The 23128-nt window shown below is 36.5% G+C and overlaps 1 protein-coding gene across 5 annotated transcripts in view; it reads right to left on the bottom strand.

Moving 5' to 3' along the window:
- Positions 1–23128, bottom strand: part of dixdc1b (DIX domain containing 1b) — a 32597-nt gene that overhangs the window by 8234 nt on the left and 1235 nt on the right. Inside the window, exons 1-9 of one of the 5 annotated variants that reach the window (XR_007927274.1) lie at positions 20249–20527; positions 15984–16110; positions 15740–15865; positions 15416–15665; positions 12715–12834; positions 921–1027; positions 681–835; positions 501–590; positions 57–110 (exon numbers count right to left, since the gene is read on the bottom strand). Coding sequence is in view for 1 of the 5 variants with exons in the window: in XM_051878311.1 (XP_051734271.1) it covers positions 57–110; positions 501–590; positions 681–835; positions 921–1027; positions 12715–12834; positions 15416–15665; positions 15740–15865; positions 15984–16113; positions 20249–20308 (1092 nt within the window). In the remaining 4 variants the exon portion in view is untranslated. Of the gene's footprint in view, positions 1–56; positions 111–500; positions 591–680; positions 836–920; positions 1028–12714; positions 12835–15415; positions 15666–15739; positions 15866–15983; positions 16114–20248; positions 20528–23128 lie in introns of those variants that run through there. The other 4 variants (XR_007927273.1, XM_051878311.1, XR_007927275.1 and 1 more) reach the window with 4 other exon arrangements.

Raw genomic sequence — 23128 nt, 5'->3', positions numbered from 1 at the left:
CTCATATGTGCCACACTCAAATTGTACAAAACTTAGTAAAATAATAAAAAGCCCACCTTTAGATCTTGACTCTCCTCCATACTCTGGTCCAGACGACTTCGTATTACAACCTGTAGCACAACAACAGAAGGATTTTGCTGCTTCAGAACAAAACCACCATAACTACAGCATACATTTTACACTAAACACAGAAGGAACTAGTTCGCACGACAACCTTATAGAAAACAGAGAAGAACTAGAAGAGAGAAACAGACATTGTAGGAGAGAAGGGGGAAACGGATACCTGCGTCTCTCCCACAAACAAAGCAAAGTTCACCGTGAGAGTAACATGATCTGCCCTGACAGAGCTTAGTGAAAGAGCAGGAGAGAATGAGAGCGATGGAGGGAGGGAGGGGCATAGGAAGTCACATATTATCAAGAGGGAGGGATATGCAGGATATGGAAGAAAAAGGGGCCAATTTGGGGTAAAACATAAATGTGACAGAAATAAAGATACGCACCAGTTGCTGCTCCGCATTTTCAACTCCCTCACCCAGACTAAGCGACACCTCCTGCTCATCCTCAGGTAATGAACCGTGCAGAAGGAGAGCCTACAAAACACACAAAACCATCTGTTATGAGCCATAAGCTCTCTAGAAGCGATACAAACTAAATTAGGTGATAATATATGTTAGTGTCACCTGTAGGCTGGACACCATTTTTCGTGCCTCCTGCATCTCCCTCTCCAGCTGCTCCTGCTGCTCACACAGTTTGTCCTCCCAGGTGCAGTCACCGGCTAGACCATCATGCCCTGAGACAATGGCCTGGTCACACAGGGCCAATTTCACTGTGTCCTCTAATGGTAAACAGGGATAGATCAACACTGTTGTATGTGGATGAGACCATTAATGTCCAGATGATTGATTGAAATGGATCAATACCTGACTTAATGGTTTTCTCCCTGCATAAGGTGTCTAACAGTCCTGCCTTCATGTCTGATAGGCTGATGGAGTCTTTGGGACTGTGAGTGGGGCTCGGTGAACTGAGGCTGTGGAAATAATAAAAAAAATACAGTTACTAAGTCAAATTTTGTCTAACACATGCCTTTTTATTATACTGTTGTATTTCTTCCATTTGATATATTTTAAATTAATTAATGCTTTTTATATATTAATTTAATTTAAATTTAATTATTCTGGCTCAACCTAACTTTAGATTTTAAATGTGCTTTATTAATAAATTACTTGTTTTTATAGATAATTACAAACCCATACAAAACACTAAGCAACAGTTTGCAAAAAAACTGTTATCATTTCCTTACCCTCATGTTGCTCCAAATCTGTATGACTTTATATAAGATGTTTTGAAGAATGTTTACACTAAATTTTAAAGTGATTTTAGGCTTGCAAGCTCCAAAAAGTATTCATTAAATTGTCATAAAGTATATGGGTCAATGACGTGACGGGTCATTTTTCTGTCCAAAGGCCTTAATAATAATAAAAAACAAAGATATGACATCCAAAGTATGTAAGGTAGTACAACTAGATCTCTTTTATTGAATCCAAAAGGTTTTAATTATATTTTGCTACATATAAACGTATCTTAAAGATTCTGAAGTGTCAAAATGTCATTTGGTTTAACCTTCCAAAGGCCAATACAGCCATTTAATTTGTGATTAAAATATCTTAAAAAGCAATGTGTATATATATATATATATATATATATATATATACATTGCTTTTTAAGATAGAGATTATATATATATATATACTTATTTTATTCTGGCATGATTTTGTAACATCATATATCAACATAGTGCAAAATGGTATTAAAATTATGTGTAAAGGTCGTTGCTTTGTTATAAGACAGAATGTCCGGAATAATTAATTTCATTGATGTCATTCGGAGTAACCAATATAAAGGGACCATTTTGGATCAAGTCATATGGTCAATATCATGTGACAGGATGTGACATCATTCAGACACCTGCAAAGGACCACATGGTCATGAAGCAAAGTAATTAACTCTCTTTTAACTATTTGAAAAATTCATGTTTTCACTTGTGCTCATACGCATGTCCCGAAACATCATGTCATTCGGTACAACCGCTATAAAACATGGAAAATGTTGTAATATTTTAAAAACTTGTACTGAATATAAAATGTTTGATTGTCCTATTGCTAGCTAGCTAGATATCAGCCTGCTACCATTGTTTGAAAATATCGTCATTCGGTATAACCAAAAGTGTCATTCGGTTCAACTTAAATTTTGGTTAAACTGAATGACTTTGACAGATTTTGTCCATTTTGTAAAATCAATGTGTTAATTAATTATAAAAACCACATAATCTCATTGTTAACACCTAATAAAACTTCAAAATTAATTATATCTCCATTATGTTTTTTTTTTTTTACACTTTTAAAAACCTTATTCGTCAATGACCCATATGTTATACTCCAGGAACATCATACATTGTTTTGGATAAACTGCAGCGTTCACACTCTTCTGTGGGTATGGAACAACATAAAGCTGAGTAAATGACAAAAAGTTAATTCATTTGAACTATCCCTTTAAATTAATTCCACTTATTGCAGAATTACCATAGAGGTGTTCCAAGAGCGAGTTACAATATCACAAAGACAGATGCTTTTGTGATGTATGTTTATCAGGTGCTGCATCTGGTTTTTCAGAAAGGCAGAGCTAGATAAAAATAAACAGTCCTGAAGCGAAGGAGGAAAGTGCCTTTAAAAGTCAGTTGCCATGGAGACCCCTTGCAAATATGAACAGCCAAGTCTGTCAGGATCTGAGCTTCTGTTTGATCTGATGCCCTATCAATAATGCACCGTTAATCCATTTCAAAGGCACAGGCTTATGTGCCAATGTCTGGCATGCATGAAAATTATAACACCTTCAGTTTGAACTATGCTATACAGTGCTTCCGTATCAGTGTCAAACAAATGTTCTTAAATATACAGTCTTAAAAATACAGGCTTTTCAATGGCTTGTTTGCTTTAAAAACTCATATAGACATTGTGAAGGAAATCCATATGAATTCAGCGGTTTAATCTTCCGTAGAGACAAAAATACAAAGTTCTGTCATGAAACTCTAGATGGCACAGGCTGATAGTTCCTTATCTTAATCTGCTTGCAATCACATCATTCTCTATAGGGCACAGCTGATGCATCAATAGCTAATGAGCTTGCTACTCAACCTTCAAATACTTGGTCAGCATTGCTCTAGCACACTTTCAGAAACCCTCCACCTTCCCCAGCTCCACCTGTATAGATCTGCTACGGGTAATTCATGTATGCTATATTGTACAGCAGCAGCATGTCTTACTTGCTCACAGCAGCCTATCGTAAGTATTGGCAGTAGCAAGTCCCATACTTGCTCTGTAGAAACAGCAGCAGAGTCGCAGATATATTCCACCATGATCAAACATATCGGTATTGTCATATCCATTAACGTGCCAAACACTCAGAGAGTTGTCATGACAGAACTATGATGCTTTATGATGAACAGGTTTATTTACATATAAACATTAGGTATATAAACACCGATATATTTTAATTTTCATTTTTGGGTGAACTAACATTAATGTTACACTATAAGTTTTCTGATCAGCGTATTGGCTTCTACAAACCCAAACATAGACAGTCTAAAGAACCAGAAGATAAAAAGTTGTTTGTGGCATCAGACTGTAAACCCTTCTTTAGTTCAAACAGGACCTTTATTTGTAAGAGTGTACGGTAGGAAAATGTGGGAAGTATGAATAGAGAGATTTCTGTCAGTTTCAGTTTTCCACATGAATTAGACTAACAGAGGAGTGAAGGCTTGACATCACAATGTCTTTCAAGCCCTGGGGCGAAGGACACGAATCTAATCTCAACCCATGATGGGGCATCCAAGTGTAGCCCTGGCAGACCTGTCTGTGAGGGGACTGCAAAAGATTGCAGTGCCAACAACCTCACTCTTTCTCTGTCTGCTGTCTTCATGCGTGCCAATTTAAAATCTCCCACATTGATTCTCCTTCAAACTAAGTCACAAAAATGAAAGAACAGTCCTGCACACAGGTCCTTTGACACAAATGACCTTCACATTGGACAGAGTGTGAAGATATTTCAATTCGGTTACAGTGAAATGTAACTGACATTTCACACACACCAACACACAGAGCGAGTGGATCCCGCCTCGGTGACCTTTGGAGAATTCATGTTTATTTTCAGACAGATTAAGGCCTGGGGTTCCCCAAGTCAAACTTCATTGTGTGGATTTACTGCAGCAGTTTAATAAAAAACAAAAAACAGCCCGAATACATCACGCCTGGAAATCTCCAAACATTTTTGGTGATGGATGAAGACAAAGGACCAAGGGTGATCCGCTTTGTCATCTTAACAAAGCAACAATGTTTCTTCTCGAAAGAAACAGAGAGCCTGTTGTTGTTGTTTTTTTGTTTAGTGTGTATGTTGTGCTGGCTCTCATTGTCCTGATCCAGGCTACAGACCGCAGAGACCCTGAAAGAGACAGCCCGTTGCACTCCACATTACTCTCTTTGTTTTATTTTTCTCACGTTGTGGGGAGGGGGAAAGAGGGGAGCGTTCTCTTTCAAAACCAAATCCAGACCCCCTCCTGATTGTGTCCCACACAGACACTAAAGATACTCACTTATTCAGTTTAGTTTCTCCACAGTTTAATTCTCCCTTCTATAAAGCGTTTGCCAGAGAAAAACATTGTAATTAATAGATGGACACAGAGTGAACTGAAACTCATGTGATCCAAACTAAACTGAAAAAAAAAAAAAAAAAAAAAATCACTCACTATTTATTAAGGGTTTTGTACTGATCTTTGAACCACTGTTCTCAAAACAAGACTATAAAAACAATGTGTGCATTGATGTGAAACAGTTACTCCAACATAAAACAAAATTAAATAATGGAGTAGAGGGTTTATTAAAGAGGAAATATATATGTTTGTACATTTTCTGAAGAAAATGCAAGCGCAATTCTAGGGTGGTTGCCAGGGCGTTGCTAAGTGGTTGTATTATGTGCTTTTTAGTGTGTTGCTGTGTGGTTGCTAGAGTGTTCTGGGTGGTTGTTTACTGGTTCATCCCTAAGTTTTAACAATATTCTGATCCTTAGATTTGACTCGAGTCCTTCCATTTTACACTACTGTTTAAAAGTTTGTGGTCAGTAAGATTTTTTTTTTTTATCTCTTAAAGAAATTAATTATTTTATTTAGCAAGAATCAAAATTGATCAAAAGTGATAGTAAAGACGTTTTTATAAAAAAAATTAAAATACATTTTTAATAAAAAAGTAAAAATTTATTTGAAGTATTTTTTGTTTTACTTCAAACAAGTTCTTTTCAATTTTCTATTCGCCAAAGAATCATGAAAAAACGGTTTCTACATAAAAATATTACACAGCAAAATTGTAATAAGAAATATTCCTTAAGAACTAAATCAGTATATTAGGATCATGTGACAATGAAGACTAAAGTAATGGCTGCTGAAAATGCTTTGCCATGCCGTCACAGGAATATATTACATTTTAAAATATATTAAAATAGAAAACAGTAATAATTGTAATATTTCACAATATTATTGTTACTAAGCAAGATTTACTCCATAGCGGAGAAGATCAGCTTACACATTGTGTATTATTCAGGCTAGATGCAGGTTCAAATGCATCAGTAATAGTAAAAAATTATGCTTAGCAAGCACCGCTAACAAGACACCAAGCTGTAAAAAAAATCTTAGATTTAGTGTATGGTTCAACTGGCTGCCCAGAGGACATAAAATATAACACATTCAGCATTGCACAACCAAACATTTCATTATAAGCATTTCAAAAGGCCTTGAAGTGTACAATATCAGCAATTGCTGTTGCTGAAACATCCTTTATTCATAGCAAAGACGGATGGAAAATGACAGCCAGGGAATGACTGACTGATTCCACTGGAGAGAAATCAAAGCGAACACACAAAGCGATCTTCTAGTTATAAATAAAGATTCGCTATAGCGGTTTTCTTTGGATGAAACACAAGCCTGCGCTGAGATCCTTTCTATGCAAAGTGTTCTCGCTATTCTTTTTGAAATGCAAAACAAAATAAACAAGCAAAATGTATTTTCATAAGCTACTGCAGCATGCACTGACTGGGTTTTATATAACCACTGATTTAATGCAATAGGAACATAAAGAACTGTTGCTTTATGATGAAGCCTGCCCTGATAATTCAGTCTTGCTTCAGAGCCCCAGCAGGAAACCCAGTAATCTCTTTAACAGAGCTCACTGTGATCCTCGCAAAACATCTTCTACACTGATAAATATTACTGGATCTCATGACTTGCATATCAAAGTGCAAAAATGCCCAACAAGTGGTCCAATGCAAATAAACATATCCTGCTCTCAGATTCTCACACAAGATTATTTAGTCTGAAGGGTCATTAGTTAATTCTCAAGAGAGCTCATCAGAAGTCCATCACAAACACAGGAGTCATTTGGAGAGACTGCAGGAAGCTCATTAAAGTATATTTACGCTCCAGCGTTAGTAATTGGGCACAAGAGCCTGTGTTATTTAAAGAAAAAGGCCAACGTCAACATAATGGAAATACTCTGCTGCTAGGGTGAGAGTTCAGGAGTTATTTCACTTCTGGGAGGCTGTTTTGAAGAGAAGAGTCTGAGCAGACATATCCGGCATTCTTTACACTGTTGTAAGGAAAACAAACTACTACAACAAAACTAGAGAGGAATATTCTTCCAATATTTCCTGTCAAATCCACATGCATTCATGGCACATCAAAGTGTCTGATTCAGGTTATATTGTGTTGAATGCATATGACAGATGACAAAGACACAAAATTGGATCTTAAAGCACAGAACAGGTGGCAATGACATAGAGAATTGATTCAAACTACAGCAGAAAAGTAAACTGGGTCAGATACTCTAAAGCAGTGACAGCTGTCATTCACAGTCACACATGATAATAAAATGGAGGTGCATTCATACTGACAACCACTGCATCGCTGAAGGTCAGCAAGACGTTGTACTGATGGCTGCAAGCAGGCGTTCCTGCTCAACTGCTGTATCTATTGATCATGTGTTTGATAAGAATTTGCATAATGATAAACCCTTCTCAACGTTATCACATCGGCAATGGTTTATGTAGTTGATGTCACCTCAGTCTGCCAACTCTCCTTCAAATAAATGACTTCTGGTAGCTTTTTTGCTTCTAATCGCTGTCAATGTGAACCATTTACTGAGAAGCATTAAAAGGTCATATGACGGCATCAGAAAAAGTGAACTGGTGAGTAAAATCCATGTGAATCAAACTGGGCTTGGATAAAAATATACATAATATAAGAAAAAAGTTAATTGCTAAAAATACTATGAACTGATTGTGTTTTTAAAGGGATAGTTCACACAGAAATGAAAATTTTGTCATCATTTACTTACCATCATGTTGTTCCAAACTTGTATGACTCTTTCTGCTGTTGAGAAGAAAGTTTTGGTGAACACTAACAAAAAAAACACTTACTTCTTTATGTTCCACAGAAGAAAAAGTCATACAGTTTTGGAATGACATGAGGGTGAGTGAATGATGCAAGAATTTTCATTTTCGGTTGAACTATTTAAAACATCCCAAAAATGCAGTGAGAGTCTTACCATTTGATTTGATTGGCTCCCATGTTGGCACTAGTTTCTAGCCCTCTGCACCACGCTTATTCATCCACAGAACATCAAGTCTACGAATCAGCATCGTTCTTACTGACAACTTCTTTAGAGTCCTGCCTCAGCACACAGCGTCTACAGCGTTACCACTCGTTTGCTAACTAGCTCCTCTTTATCACCATTCTTGGAACTGACAGCAGAGCCTATCCGTGAGTTTAAAGCCTCTTCAGATGCACCCGATGCTGTCCATATGGAAATCCTGTTTTCAATCCGTCTACGGTGACAGGAGAGAGAGGCACTGCTCTGTCACCAAGGCAGCTGCATCCTGCCCCCTCCTCTCCTTCTTTCTCCGGCCGTGAGTTGGGCTAATTATTCCTCTTCTCAGTTCAACCTGTTCACAGGCGACTGTTTTACTCCATCGCTGAGATCTGCATGTCCCTGTCTAGTTCTTGTGCTCCCTCCCTCACCAGCTTCTCTTTTTCTGTGCGAAGATGTCAGACTTGGTCCGGCCTTCCTCTGTTTACCCTCCCCCTCCAGCCCTCCCTCTATTTCGTCTTCTCTTTCTCTGCCCTGCCTCTCTCCCCATCTGTTAGACTCAGTATTTTGACAGAGGGGGAGCTGGTACAGGGACTGCCTGGCTTGTAGATGGTCAAAGATCTGCTCTGGACAGTTTGCACTTCTTGATTTAACATGTAACTGGTCTTTCACAGAGAGTAGGCATAAAATACTGCAATATACAGTTTTGGCTATAACCGTAATATTTCAAATGAATAGTGCACGTATGATAATATGGCATGTAAATTATCCAGCGCCAGTATCTGGTTGACATCCCAGCATACAGTAGATGGTGTTATTGCACCTTAATGCTGTAGTCACAGCTACTACCACGTAACAGCATGTCGTCGGATATGACAGACTACCTGCACTTCAAGAAAGTTACCTCGCCAGTGTGGAAGTTTTTTGGATTCTGTGCAAATGACTCAATCACCCCAGTCTGCAGGACTTGCCGATCAACAGTGAGCACAAAAGGTTATCACTAACCTGTTCACCCACCTCCACCTCCGCTATCTTGCAGATTTGGCCACTGTACAGAGACTAAGTTGCCATTATTTTGCTAGTCCTAAAATGGGAAATGTTACGTTAACCTGTTAACTGCTGATGCCTTTCTGTGTTTTATTATATTTACATCCCTAGGGGATTTTAGTCCAAAAGTTTGCTCATTTGGATAAAAATCTATGGATTGTCATATGTTTACTTCAAATATCTTTAGAGAGCAGTGTTTTTCTATTTTTACCCAAAATAGGATGATGTGAGCATTATGGAGCACTAAACTCTCACATGTAATTTATGTTTCATTCATAATCAATGCCGGAGGGTCCCACAAGTGAGATTCATGAGTAATAAGTAACAGGAAATCCCTAATATGGACAAAGACACAGCTGAATAAAACGCAGATAGAGATATTTTGACGGATTAACCATGAAGCACACCACACCATTACAACAGTATTATGGTTTATCTGTTCTTCAAGCCATCTCAGATCTTTTCATAAGGATAACATATATTTATAATGCAATGCCTATCGACACCTTAATCACTCTATATACTATAAAATAATATAATATATTTTTTTAATTACTATTTGACTGATAGCATTATTTATTTTTTTCAAGATTTCTATAGATATCGCGATATTATCGTTATTGTGAATTATTTTGGTCACGATAACAGCGTATTGAAAAATCTGATAATGTGACAGCCCTATTTTGTATATATAAAACTGTTCAAAAGTTTGGGGTTGCTAAGATTTTAAAATGTTTTTGAAAGAAAGCTGAATTTTCAGCATCATTACTCCAGTCTTCAGTGTCACATGATCCTTCAGAAATCATTCTAATATGCTGATTTGCTGCTCAAGAAACATTTATTTTCTTTTTACATGTCTGGGTTTTCAGAAGCAGAAGTCGGGTAAACTTCTACAACGGTGAATGAAAGACTACATTAAATATATTTTTTTGTGTTCCCATTTACTTAAATAGTGCAGCAGACGCAATGATATTACGCAGCGTCTCTCACAAATGTCTCCATGGTTGCAAGGCACGCTCCCTGTGCAAGCAGGGGGTCACAGGCGCTGCGTAATATCATTGCGCCTGCTGCACCCATGGTGCGGCAGCAAAGTTCCTTGATTATTACGCCGGAATGAGAGTATAGTTCCTAGCCATATCGGCCTAGAAAATCGCAGATTTTCATTTTCTGTCGGTCTTAGTACACGATGTAACTACAGAAGAGTCAAGTTTTAAATAGGAAAAATATCGAAACTCTTTGGCCATTTTTGAGAGAGATGCTAACGGTCTAATCAGATTCAATGAACTATGCTAAGCTATGCTAAAAGTGGTACCACCAGACCCGGAGATCGGCTGAATGGATTCGAAAATGATAAAACTCAACTGTTTAACTCTAGGGGAGTTGGAAAATGAGCCTATTTTCAAAAAAAGTGGAGTGTTCCTTTAACTATTTTTTTGTAATTTGATGCAAAGGTAATATAATACAAAGTATAGTGTTATAAATGCACACATTTTTTTAAAAATGAAAATTTAAAAACTTTGCAGGGTTTACAATGCTGATGACCGTTAAAACACGCTATCACAGTCTGTGAAAAGGGTCCATTATCAATGTTGAAAACAGATGTGCTGCTTAATATTTTTGTAGAAAACAGTGATAGATTTCTTATGATTTTTTCATTAATAGAATGCTCAAAATAACAGCATTAGAATTGAGCACTGAAATAGAAATCTTTTGTAACAATGTAAAAGACTTTACTTAACCTTTAAAGTACTACTATCTTTCAAATATATAAATAAATAAATACATCTTACTGACCCCAAATTTTGAACAGTAGTGTACTTCTGATTTAACATGACATTCAAGTGTAAGTTCCTTCACAAAATGTGGGCATTATTTTTTTTGCCCATATTAGCTAATACTACTTAATTACAGCAAATAGGATGTGTACTTAAACATTTCTTATGCATTTTTTTTTTTTTTTTTAAATCCACACAATATTTGAAATTGAATAGTGTATTATCCATTGACTGGGCTGCTGGTAGACTTTATAACTGATTCAAATGAGAGTAGAACAGTTGGCCAGATCTTGGCTAATTTATCAATCTAGCTGATATATCCGTCTGTCACACTCACAACATTTTCACAGTGCCATTTAATAAAGAGTAAAGTGAACAGAATGTGACATGGTAAAATCCTGAACTAGTGTCACTCACATGACTCATTTCTAGAGTCTGCACACTACCACTGCACCATGTCTCTGACAGAACAGAAATCTAAAATGATCTCTGCGGAAATCAATAGAGATGGACAACAGATACACAACGCACACAAAAAGCTGTCAATCATGGTGAAAATACTGTTTAGTGCAAATGGATTTCAGAAGTTTCAGAAATACCAAAGTCATAAGAAAGAAGAATAAGCTGATGTGAATAATATATTAAAGGATCAATTGCAAAGTTTTTAGAAGCATTTGAGTTTAAGCATGATCAAATGTACCCTTATCTTGGCTCTTATAACAACTGTTAATTTATATCAGCTAGCCTACAGGGCAATGAGCTATTCAGATCAGTCAAGATATGACTGATCAAGTGCTTCTTAACTTCAGCACAAGTCACTGCCCTGACAATGTCCTAGAATAGTTTCTTACATAACACTTTAAAGGGGTCATGTTTCCTGAGGTGCGCAGATAATGATAGTATGATTACTACATCAAAAATTTTCATAATTTAGAAATAAAAGGCCATTTTCTACCCTGATTTTAGGCCTCTGATTTGAACGCTCTGTCAAAAGGGGCGTGTCTGCTGTGAGACTTCAGTGTAAACGCCCACTGCTGTGATTGGCTAACATCATTGCATATGAAGTAAGTATTACATGTGGAAATCTCTCGAAAACTTTTACTACATTTTTACTATTACAGCTGTTGAGATTAACTAAAAAGTGTTGATTACTGCGTTATATTTAGATCTATTCCCATTGCATGAAAGGTTGCAGTGATAAACATTGTAGCCGATGACAGACATGTCTGTTGAGTGCATGAATGCAGTGATATCGTTATTGCAACTCGATTTTTGCACTCATCATAACTAATAGTGCAAACATGATGTAAATAAGAGATTAATTGTTTTTATAGTACAATGACCTCTTACATATCAAAAGATCAAGGAAAATTTGATTTCTCAATTCATGAGCCCTTTAAAGACATCTGTAAAAAGCACAATGACTAAGCGTACAAATGATGTTCTTTTAGATAATCAGGTACTGAATCAGCTCCTCCAGCTAAAAGTCTCTCATAAAAGGACAGTCACACATTTTATGGTTTTCAGTGGCAAATCATGATGATGCCTTAGCGAAAGCCAGCGGGCAGCAACATCTCAGGCTTTACAAAACAAGCAGTGAGAAAATCCTCGTGACAGCCTCCTCCGGCCTGTCTATGTGTTCTCCTCTCATAAAAGCAGAGAGAATAAAGAGCAGGGGTTGTGATAACATGTTTTTGTGCATTTTGTAACTAGGAGATATGATAAAAACTGATGACACTGACTGGTTCCAAGAGGTGTTTTGCAAAACTAAAGCAAATGATTCTCAGATGATCGTATTCTCAATTTACAAGCTTATACAGTATCTACATCAGCATCTTATTGTCTATTTATCTGCATTTGTTTTGGTTCAAATATTGATTTTGATTAAATGATTTTAATGGATCTTAAACATCAATATTGAAACTATCTAATTTCTCAAGACCTTATTTCTTTCAGTACTTACAAATATGTTACAACTCACATTTCCAGCTTTGACTTTAATTTTATTAGCCTTCTCCAAAGAACCTTGGTACCAACAATTCAATATTTTAAGGAGACTTTTGAAAGAAACCCTAAAAGTGGAGATCCCTTCTGTGATATGTTCAAACTATTAGTCAAACTGATATGTTCAAACTATTAGTTAATTCAGTGTAAAGTAATATACAGACTAACTGCATTTTATTTACCCATCAATATTCAGAATTTACCCAGTGGATTTTGCTCCTGTCTCCTCTTCAGATGTCCCCTTCTGTCCCTCATACTGCTGGACCAATGCTCGGACACTCCAGCAGGCGTTCTCACTGTCCTCCTCAACACTGCAGCCACGACTAAGAAAAAAAAATTCAGAGAGATTAGAAACTGTAAAAAACAGTTTCAAGGATAGACAACCTTTTCATTTGTAAGCTTAAAGGGTTAGTTCACCCAAAAATGAAAATTCTGTCATTTATTACTCACCCTCACGCTCATCTTCGGAACACAAATTAAGATATTTTTGATGAAGTCTGAGAGGTTTCTGTCCCTTTATAGAGATCCAATGCAATGTCCACTCCAAGGTCCAGAAAGGTAGGAACAACATCATTAAACTACTCCATGTGACTCCAGTGGCTTAAACTCAATTTTATGAAGCGACGTGAGTGCTTTGTTTGTGCAAAAAAAAAAAAAAAAACATAATTTACCATGAACTAAGGTCTTACGGATGTGGAACGACACAAGGGTGAGTAATAAATGACAGAATTTTCATTTTTGAGTGAACTAACCCAGCTCTCTCTCAAATATATTTTTAATCATTCTGGCCTGTTTCAACAAAGCATATTAGAGCTTGTTGCTAGAGATGACAACAAAGCATAAGTTGAGGATAAAAATGTGTTTGCAAATCTGATTATCCATATGTTGCCTCTAAACTGAGCTGCAATATCCACATACAGCAGCAAGAGGGCATCTGTTCATCTGTTAACATGTTTAGAGTGTTTTTAGAGTGACATACACAAAAGTAAAGACTCATAACTCTAAATTTCATATATATATATATATATATATATATATATATATATATATATATATTATAATTCTACATATCTTTCTTATTTGACATGCAATAATTCAGGAAGGAAATAAGGTAGGAGGAAAATTCTTTTTTGATGAAGTAACGCTAAAAGTCTTTTTGTTTACCCCTTGACACCCCCCCTAATGGGCATTTTTGAAATTGTACCTCCATGACAAAAATCTTGTGATGATGAAATGGATTATGTTGATTTTGGACTCATTTCAATTGGGATCATCCACTGTAAGTAATCATGTGCCATTTTCTATGATCTATGCATGTTTCATGAAGTTATAAGCATAGTTATAAGGGGGATTCACGTACAAAATCTCGCTCAAATTTAGTCAAAGCCCAAACCAATTATGCTTGTTGTATTCTACTCCATGAGACCTTTCAAATGACATGACTATCTGAACTGTATGATGTTTTTGACATATTATAGTACACAGTACAAAAAAAAGTATTTCATAAATTATGAAAACTTTTCTTTATTTATCAGCAAATATCTCAGCACTACATCGGTGTTAATCAAATTGGCTACATGCATTCTCTAAGCTTTCAAATGACACCTATTTTGTGTTGATCAAGGCAGTATTTTTGAAAAATATGATTATTATTCTTGTCAAAGCTAGGTTGCACCTGCTCTAGGGCTGGACGATTAATCAAAGTAATCAAAACCAAAATTCAGAACCTCTAACTGACGTAATTTTCCATGTCGGTTATTTAGTTTTTCAATCCACAAACTACCACGTGTGTAGTCATGTGACTCTGCCCCATCCAGTCAGTGGTATTGAAGCAGCAACACGGAGGCGAACTCAAACGCTGAGTCAACACACACAGGCAGCATGCGAGCGTGCGAAGATCACGCGCACAGAAAGGAGCGCAGAAACTCGTTGTCAAAGCTGTCTTGTGATTTATCACTAAAATAGCTTAGAAACTCAATAGTTATAGTATATATTTTTCTACTTTTGAAGTAACAACTTACAGCCCACAGCTTCACAATTAATAGAGACATGGTATGACTAATTCACATGCTATCGCTCTCTCATTAATGCATTCAAATAAATGTACTGGTACTGAGCTAATTTATCTGTATCTGATTTACAACGAGCAGAAATCTGTAAGAAATGTTACGAACCATAGATAAAATAACTGCTGAAAGTGAGCTGTTATGTCAGATCTCTCTTTAAATAGGAAAAAATATCCCACCTTTAATAGTCAAGCATATTTACAGTACAAACCTTGTCAGTGAACTATGAGGGCAAAAAAAGGCAAAAAAAACAAACAAACAACAAAATATTCGTTTATTAATTGTAATCGAGGTAAAATGTTCAGTTAATCAAGAATTTAATTTTAGGTCATATCGTCCAGCCCTAGCCTGCGGGTAGTCGGGGATGTTGAGGGTTTAAGTGGTTAAAGAAACAGTTCTACTTTTATAATAAAAGTATTATAAAAGTAGTCCAAAATTTAAGATTTTTTCACTGAAATCATTTCAAAGGATTTGTGAACTGAAACACTCAATAGGTTGATTAGTTCACGAATTGGACATTGTTACTTCTCTCATGTACACGTCAAGAAGAGCTAGGGTGGATGTCAAGATTTTCAGTGAATAATGACTTCAATTTCAGCCTCACATAAAGTTCACAATATGAGGGTGAGTAAATGATGACAAAATATTATTTTGGGTGAACTATTCTTTTAAGCAATGCAAATGAATCCTCTTAAAATAAGAAGGAGAGCATATCTAAGCTTCCATTTAATTCTGTTAAGAACAGTTGCTCTACGACAGCAGTTCCTCTTCAATGATTAAAAGTTTACAAAACTCTAGGAACTGAAGGAGGAGAAGGGCAGAATTAAGCTAAATGTACCTCCATTCTTGTCTTAGATGGAAGACGGAGCGCCCAGGACGAGCGGCATCCTGCCTGGCTGCTGCCAGTGCTGCTGCTGCGTTCTGGGCCATGGCCATGGTGGAATGAGGTCTGTGATTGGCCGAGGAGCCATTGGAACTCCTGCCTACACTAGCTCCTGCTCTGTGACTGGCTGATGCGGAGGGTTTAAAATGTGCAGCCAGAGCGAGGATGAGCCTCATGGCGGATTTGAGGTTCCCCTCCACAATGTCTTTGAGGACAGAGAGAAAGAAATAAGTAGGTCTATCAACTTAAATGTGATTAAGAGCCTGCTTTGTAACTCACCCCTGGCAGACGTCTGTGGCATTCTGATCCGTTTGGATGACACAAACTGCAGAACCTTCTCCACATTCTGCTTCTTCTCCTGATCATCCCGTGGCACATAATGAATGCCATCCAGCAGCTCACCAGCTTGCCAAATATATAAAACACATCTCATTATAAATTAGACCAATGCTCGGACACTCCAGCAGGGGTTAACATATTATACAGCTCTGCAATAATTGTGGTATATGATGTATAGACTTACCCACTATCTCAATGAGGTGTGCTAGGACCACACCATCTCTGAGATCCTGTCGTAGATCACTCACAGGATTCAGTCCAGGCTTCTTCCTCAGCTGTGCGTTAACCCAAGACACATAGGCAGCCAGTTGCTGCTAGAAACACAAACATGCCATACAGGTGAATGCAAACTTTTAGTCTATAGCTCAAGGGAAGATTGGGCAAGTACTTCTGATTATATTTGCCTTGCAAACATTTTTACTTAAACTGCATACCTCCCCAGAAAGACAGTTATTATTAGTGCTGACAGTCCTGGTGGAGAGGTTGCACAGGATGTGCCTCTGTTGATACCCACTAGGATACCCATTGTCAAAAGAAATTTATGCCTCAGTGCTCAAGATACACCTACTGTGACAGGCCAAGTCCCTCCCCATTCACCCCGGCCGATCAGCATCACCCGGTTTCAACAGCATGGATTAGTCTGACTTGCACTTTCTCTGCCTTGTCACAAAAGGACAGCTTAACTCCCCACGCTCACGCTTCCTCTTCAGCAAATACATGTAGGAACACAGACTGCAGTGAGGTTTGCCGCAGTTCTACCCTTTGGCAAATGTGCTGTGCACTGAACAAAATATGATTTTTTTTTTTTTTTTTACAATGCAGAAGAATGTGGGGTGGCTGCAGGAAAAATACAGCAGGTGGAAAAAGCTTTTTTTTATGTCAGCTAAATATGCCCATCAATATCTTAAAGGAACGCTAAAATAAAATTTCTGTCATCATTAATCATCATAACTATTATTTCTAACGTGGATGACTTTCTTTCTTCCACAAAAGGAGAAACTCTGAAGGTTGTGCTGGTCACTCTTTTCCATGTAATTACAGTGAATGGAGACTGAAGCTTTCAAGTTCCAAAAACGACCATAATGGAACCTTAAAGTTATCATAAAATAAATTCATATGACTCATACAAATCTTCTAAAGCCATACAATGGCTTTGTAGGAGAAACGGGCCAAAATTTACATGCTATTCACAGATAATATTCCCCATAAGTGAGCTGTTATCCAATGTGACAGAAGGCAGTGAGTTGAACTTGATTAAGCAGCACAATTATTTTCATCATTCATTGATAATAATAATAAATGTTTCTTGAGCACCAAATCAACATATTAGGCCGCATTTACATTACATGGTTCAAATGACTCAATTCCTACTTTTTTCCTTCCACGTGGCACAGATTGGATATAAACAACGAACATGTAAGCAAGAAAAAAGCACATGGATTCTGATGTTCTAAGATCGGTTTCAGGCCTCATTCATATGTGGAAATTAATCGGATACGTGCATTTGCGTCTGCCATGTAAGCAGACAGATCGGATTTTCCATCAATGAGAGTTGTACGTCACTGAAAAAGCAACAATGGCAAATGATGACGTCAACTCAGGTGGACACCAACCGTGATCACGACTCTTTTCAATGGCGCAATAGACGACGAAGGCTCAACCCACTTAAAGGGTTAGTTCACCCAAAAATGAAATTTCTGTCATTAATTACTCACCCTCATGTCGTTCCAAACCTGCAAGACCTTAATTCATCTTCGGAACACAAATTAAAATATTTTTGATGAAATCCAAGAGGTTTTTTATCTCCCATAGAAAGCAACAAAATTACCACATTCAAGGTCCAGAAAAGTAGTAAAGACATCATTAAAACATGTGACTACAGTGGTTCAACCTTAATGTTATGAAGAGACGAGAATACTTTTTGTGAGCAAAAACAAAAGATAATGACTTTATTCAACAATTTCGTCTCTACCCTGTCAGTCTCCTACGCAGGTGACGCAGTGCAGCGCTTCCGTCTTTACGGCAGAATGCCGACTCAGTATTGTCCGACGCTGTTCACGTGAGCACCACAATGAATATATTTTAAAATTACATTTAAAAATATATTCAAATAGAAAACTTACTTTACTTACTTTAAATTGTAATAATACTTAATACTACTGTTTTTACTGTATTATGGATCAAATAAATGCAGTCTTGGTGAGAATAAGAGACTTCTTTTGAAAACATAAAAAAAATCTTATCGACCACAAACTTTTGAATGGTAGTGTATGACCGAAATTAAACATGTATGACATAAAGTGTCACTCCCTGACAAAACACTGTCTGATATTATTCTGGAAAACTGGGGGGAAACTGTGGCTTCAACCTCCCAAACAACATCTAGTAGTTCCCATCATATGCCAAGTTGATCTGTGTTGTGTCATGACACGTGCACAGTCAAGAAAACACATGCACAACAAAATGAGCTTTGCATGATTTTCACGAGGACCCTTCATGCACCAACTGTGCACAGTAGTAGCGTTTATTGATTTGCCACATGGTGGGCTGACTAACAATGCAAGCTCTGTCTGAAGCATATCGGTCTCACTTCAATCTAACAGTGGCCCAGAGTGACAGCTAACACAGAGAGCATTCAGCACAGATGCAGTGTAAGATGCTGACTGTGCTGTAAAACTGGAAGGTAGCAATAGTCCTGTGCAGCCAGCTGTACAAATGAGCTGTCTGTTCCCACAGCGACACTGCAGACAGATATATCTCCATCACTGGAGCCTGCTGCTGCGCTGTATTCTCACCTTATACTCCAGGTGGACCTGAAATATCTGTAGAGATTGAGACAGCTGGGATTCATAACAAAAAAATCAATGATGGTTTGAGAACAGTGTTTGACGGTTTAATGGCTACAGCCTGCAGGGCAGGCAGATGTAGAAGCACTCAGTCTTGGGTAACATCAGTAGGGAATGTCTAATGATAGTGCACATGGTTACAGAAATGGCATAATACCTCCCCCCACACTTAACACCATTTGTAAGAGCATGATGATACAGTAATTGCCATGGGGTTAAAAGGACTTTTAACACTTATTCAGAGTTAGTTCCTGCATATAAATTGAGAAATACATTAGTTAAAAGACTATAATTTAATTCTAATGAAAATATGAACTAATCTAGCAATAGACTGCCATTTGTAAAATATATCTGAGAAAGCAAAGCAGACTGGTGACTACATAGCATTTTCCCCATTTTTTAACAGCTGCTTATGGACTGTTACTGACATTTTAATGCTAAAAACTACTGCAATTATCGCTTTTATTGTTCAAACTGTGGTATTTATGGCATAATTTATAATTTACTGTTTTTATTTATTATTTTCATTCATCCTTTCCTGTGTCATTGTTCATAATTTCACTTTTAAAACATTATTTTCAAAGCATTATTCATGCAATTGTAATTCAAGTGTAAAGGCATTTATACCGCATATATATTTATATCTCTGTGGCATTAAACGGTCTATATAAATGCAGTATTAATAGGATTGTGCCTCCTATTGTTTAACAGATGTCAAGATTATCCTTCACTCTGTTTGGAAGTCTTATGGACTGTTACTGATATGTACTTTAGTACAAACTACTAAAATTAGCACTTATGTTGTGGTATATATGGCATAATTTAGTAAACTTTTTATTTTTCCATTCATTTTTCAATATTTGTCATATTTAAAACATTATTTTCAAAGCATAATTCCTGCAATTGTAATGCCTGTGTAAATGCATTTATAGCACATAATATTTACATATATTTGCAATTGTGTGACATTGAATGGTCTCTATAAATGAAAGATTAATGGAATTGTGTCTCCCATTGTTTAACAGCTGTCAGGACTATCCTTCTCTCCGTTTAAACGTCTTATGGACATTTACTGCTAAAAAAACGATCACTTTTTTGTATATATGCCATAATTTATAGTTTACTGTTTTTATTTATCATTTCAGGTTTCAATATATACAATTTATATATTATTCATAATAATATATAAATATCTCTACATATATTTATATTTAGGGTGGTTTAAACAGTCTATACAAATGCATTGTGTATATATACATATAGACATATGACACAAGGCTTTTATTACATGTGCTCCCTGAAATTTCAACTGTTAATAAACCAATAAACACTGACGGTAAACTAACTTGTACGATAAAGTGGCTCAAAAGCATTAAATACTACAAGCAAAAAACTGCTAACTGTTGTTCTACTGTAGCAGCTCACAGAAGGCGTAAACAATGCCGACGCACTCTTCGGAGTTTCATGCGTAAAACGCCTGATCAGTTGCGACAGACAGCTACTGTGTTTTAACTTTTCATTGAGCCATGTCTTATCTGAACCTAAATGAGCAAATGAAACGAGTGCACGTGTAAACAGACATGAGGGTTTCTGAGTTCAGTACCTCATTAGGACCCTCCTGCAGTACGTCAAGCAGATTTCCTTTGGACAGGGATGCGATCATTCTTCCGACTTCTCATCAAGGTGAGAGAGCGCGAGGGGAAAATATTAACGTCCTTAGTCAGCGAGAGCGTTTTAACCGCATATCGGAGGAAATGAGGTAAACAAAGGAAACTACAGAAAACACCTCAACCAAGGCAATGGCCATATGTGCCACCCCGTTAGTTCGCTAGACCTGAAACAGGATACGAGGTGGACGCGGATGGGGAGGAGAAGTAATGCGCATGCGTCCGCAGCAGCTGCTCCACGGTCGTTATGGCGACGCTTGAGCTTACGTTGGCTGCTTTACCGTCTCTAGCTTATGGGTTGTAAAGTCTGGTGTGGGACAGTGAAAAAGGCATATTGTAGCTATTATAATCACTCATTTTAAGTTAAATTAAAACTCGCTGAAAGTAAAGAACAGTAGATGTGCTCTAGCCTGGATATCACACTCTGTAGTCCTTCCCTTTTTTTAAACCAACACCACACCACAATACGTAAAAATCATGCTGTGAAATCTGAAATTTTGTATTGCAGTTTACTCTGGCTTCATTGTGTACAGCCCCATTAGACCACATCCTTCCTGCCTGCCTCGCGCTTCCTGCCTCTGCATCTACGCTTTTTTTTTTTTTTTTTTTTTACTGAAAATCAAACCCACAACAATTAACTATTTTAAATAAATACATAATATAAATATATATACGTACACACGTCATCTACAATTAGGACATATGCTGTTTAGTCATTTTATTTTTTTTATTAAATGTCCATGTCTCCCCCTGCTGTAAGAACTGCAGCTGAGAGGGTGAAACATGACTCGAAATTGTCAATAAATAATAATAACAATAATAATAATAATCACCATCATTTTGTTAATAGTGGGTAGCCCATGCATGTCATCTAAACAATAAATATTTTGTAGACAGTTAAATAAATGAAGTGTATTGAGTGACTTTATAAGATTTAAAATGAAATAATTTATTTTGTTGTGCAAACTGTCATAGCCTATATAATGGCATAATTTATAATTTACTGTTTTCCATCATTAATTCCTGTGTAAATGTATTTATATTGCATATATTATAGCTAGTAGTAATTTGTATGTATATATGTATGTATGTATACAGTTGAGCTCAAAAGTTTACATACCCCTTGCAGAATCTAGAAAAATGTGAATCATTTTAACAAAATAAGAAGGATCATGAAAATTGCATGTTATTTTTTATTTAGTACTGTCCTGAATAAACTATTTCACATAATAGTTGTTTACATAAAGTCCACAAGACAAAAAAATTGCTGAATTTATAAAAATGACCCTGTTCAAAAGTTTACATACCCTTGACTCTTAATATTGTGTGGTTACCTGGATGATCCACGACTGTTTTTTAGTTTTGTGATGGTTGTTTATGAGTCCCTTGTTTGCTCTGAACAGTTCAACTGAGCTCTGTTCTTCAGAAAAATCCTCCAGGTCCTGCAGATTCTTCAGTTTTCCAGCATCTTCTGCATATTTGAACCCTTTCCAGCAGTGACTGTATGATTTTCAGATCCATCTTTTCACACTGAGGACCACTGAGGGACTCAAACACAAGTATTAAACAAGGTTCAAACATTCACTGATGCTCCAGAAGGAAACACGACGCATTAAGAGTCGGGGATGTAAACTTTTTGAATTGGATGAACAGAATAAATTGTACTTTTTTTGTCTTCTGGGAAACATGTAAGTATCTTTTGTAGCTTCCAAAGGGCAGAACTAAATGAAAAAATATGTTTTTTAAACAAAATTAAAAAAAAACTTGCACATCAACTTCTTGTTCAAAAGTTTTCACCCCTGACTCTTAACGCATCGTGTTTCCTTCTGGAGCATCAGTGAATGTTTGCAGCTTTTGTAATAGTTTTGTCTGAGTCCCTCAGTTGTCCTCAGTGTGAAAAGATGGATCTCAAAATCATACAGTCACTGCTGAGAAGGGTTCAAATATGCAGAAAATGCTGGAAAACCAAATAATCTACAGGACCTGAAGGATTTTTCTGAAGAACAGAGCTCAGAACAAACAAGGGACTCATGAACAACCATCACAAAACAAAAAAACAGTTGTGGATCATCCAGGTAACCACACACAGTATTAAGAATCAAGGGTATGTAAACTTTTGAATGGGGTCATTTTTATGAATTCAGCAATTTTTTTTGTTGTAAACAACTGTTATATAAAATAGTTTATTGAGGACAGTACTAAATAAAAAACAACATGCAATTTTCATGATCCTTCTTATTTTTTTAAAATGATTAACATTTTTGCAGATTCTGCAAGGGGTATGTAAACTTTTGAGCTCAACTGTATATATATATATATATATATATATTTTTTTTTTTTTTAACTAAATTTTGTTTAAAGATGATTCTCAACTATGCTATGAAAGATAGAACGGAATGAATCGATATACCATTTTACTTTATGCAATATGTGGGTAAAATGGCCATACATGGATTTTCCCATTCAATACAATGCATCTATACACTGTATCTAATTTGTATATTAATGTGTTCTTGGAGCAACATGTAATGAAAAAAGAAGTGTAATAATGGGAGTAACAATTGGCAACATTTTCATAATAATATCTAATAATGAGGAATATTGATATAGAATTTATTTCGCCATGCACTTGTGTCACCCAAAATGCCTGATAATCATGATTTAAATCCTGTTGTCCTCTACAGAGGTCATGTATGAAATCAATGCCCTGTTTTGTAACAGAAAGTCATATTTTGATTAGAAACCCCATAACATTTTCCAGAGATGTTGATTTATAACAAACAATTTAAAAAATAATCCAATTTAAATGATAATTA

The sequence above is a fragment of the Ctenopharyngodon idella genome, chromosome 21 (assembly GCF_019924925.1).
Source record: "Ctenopharyngodon idella isolate HZGC_01 chromosome 21, HZGC01, whole genome shotgun sequence".
Classification (NCBI taxonomy): Eukaryota; Metazoa; Chordata; class Actinopteri; order Cypriniformes; family Xenocyprididae; genus Ctenopharyngodon; species Ctenopharyngodon idella.
This window is presented reverse-complemented; position numbering and strand designations above follow the sequence as displayed.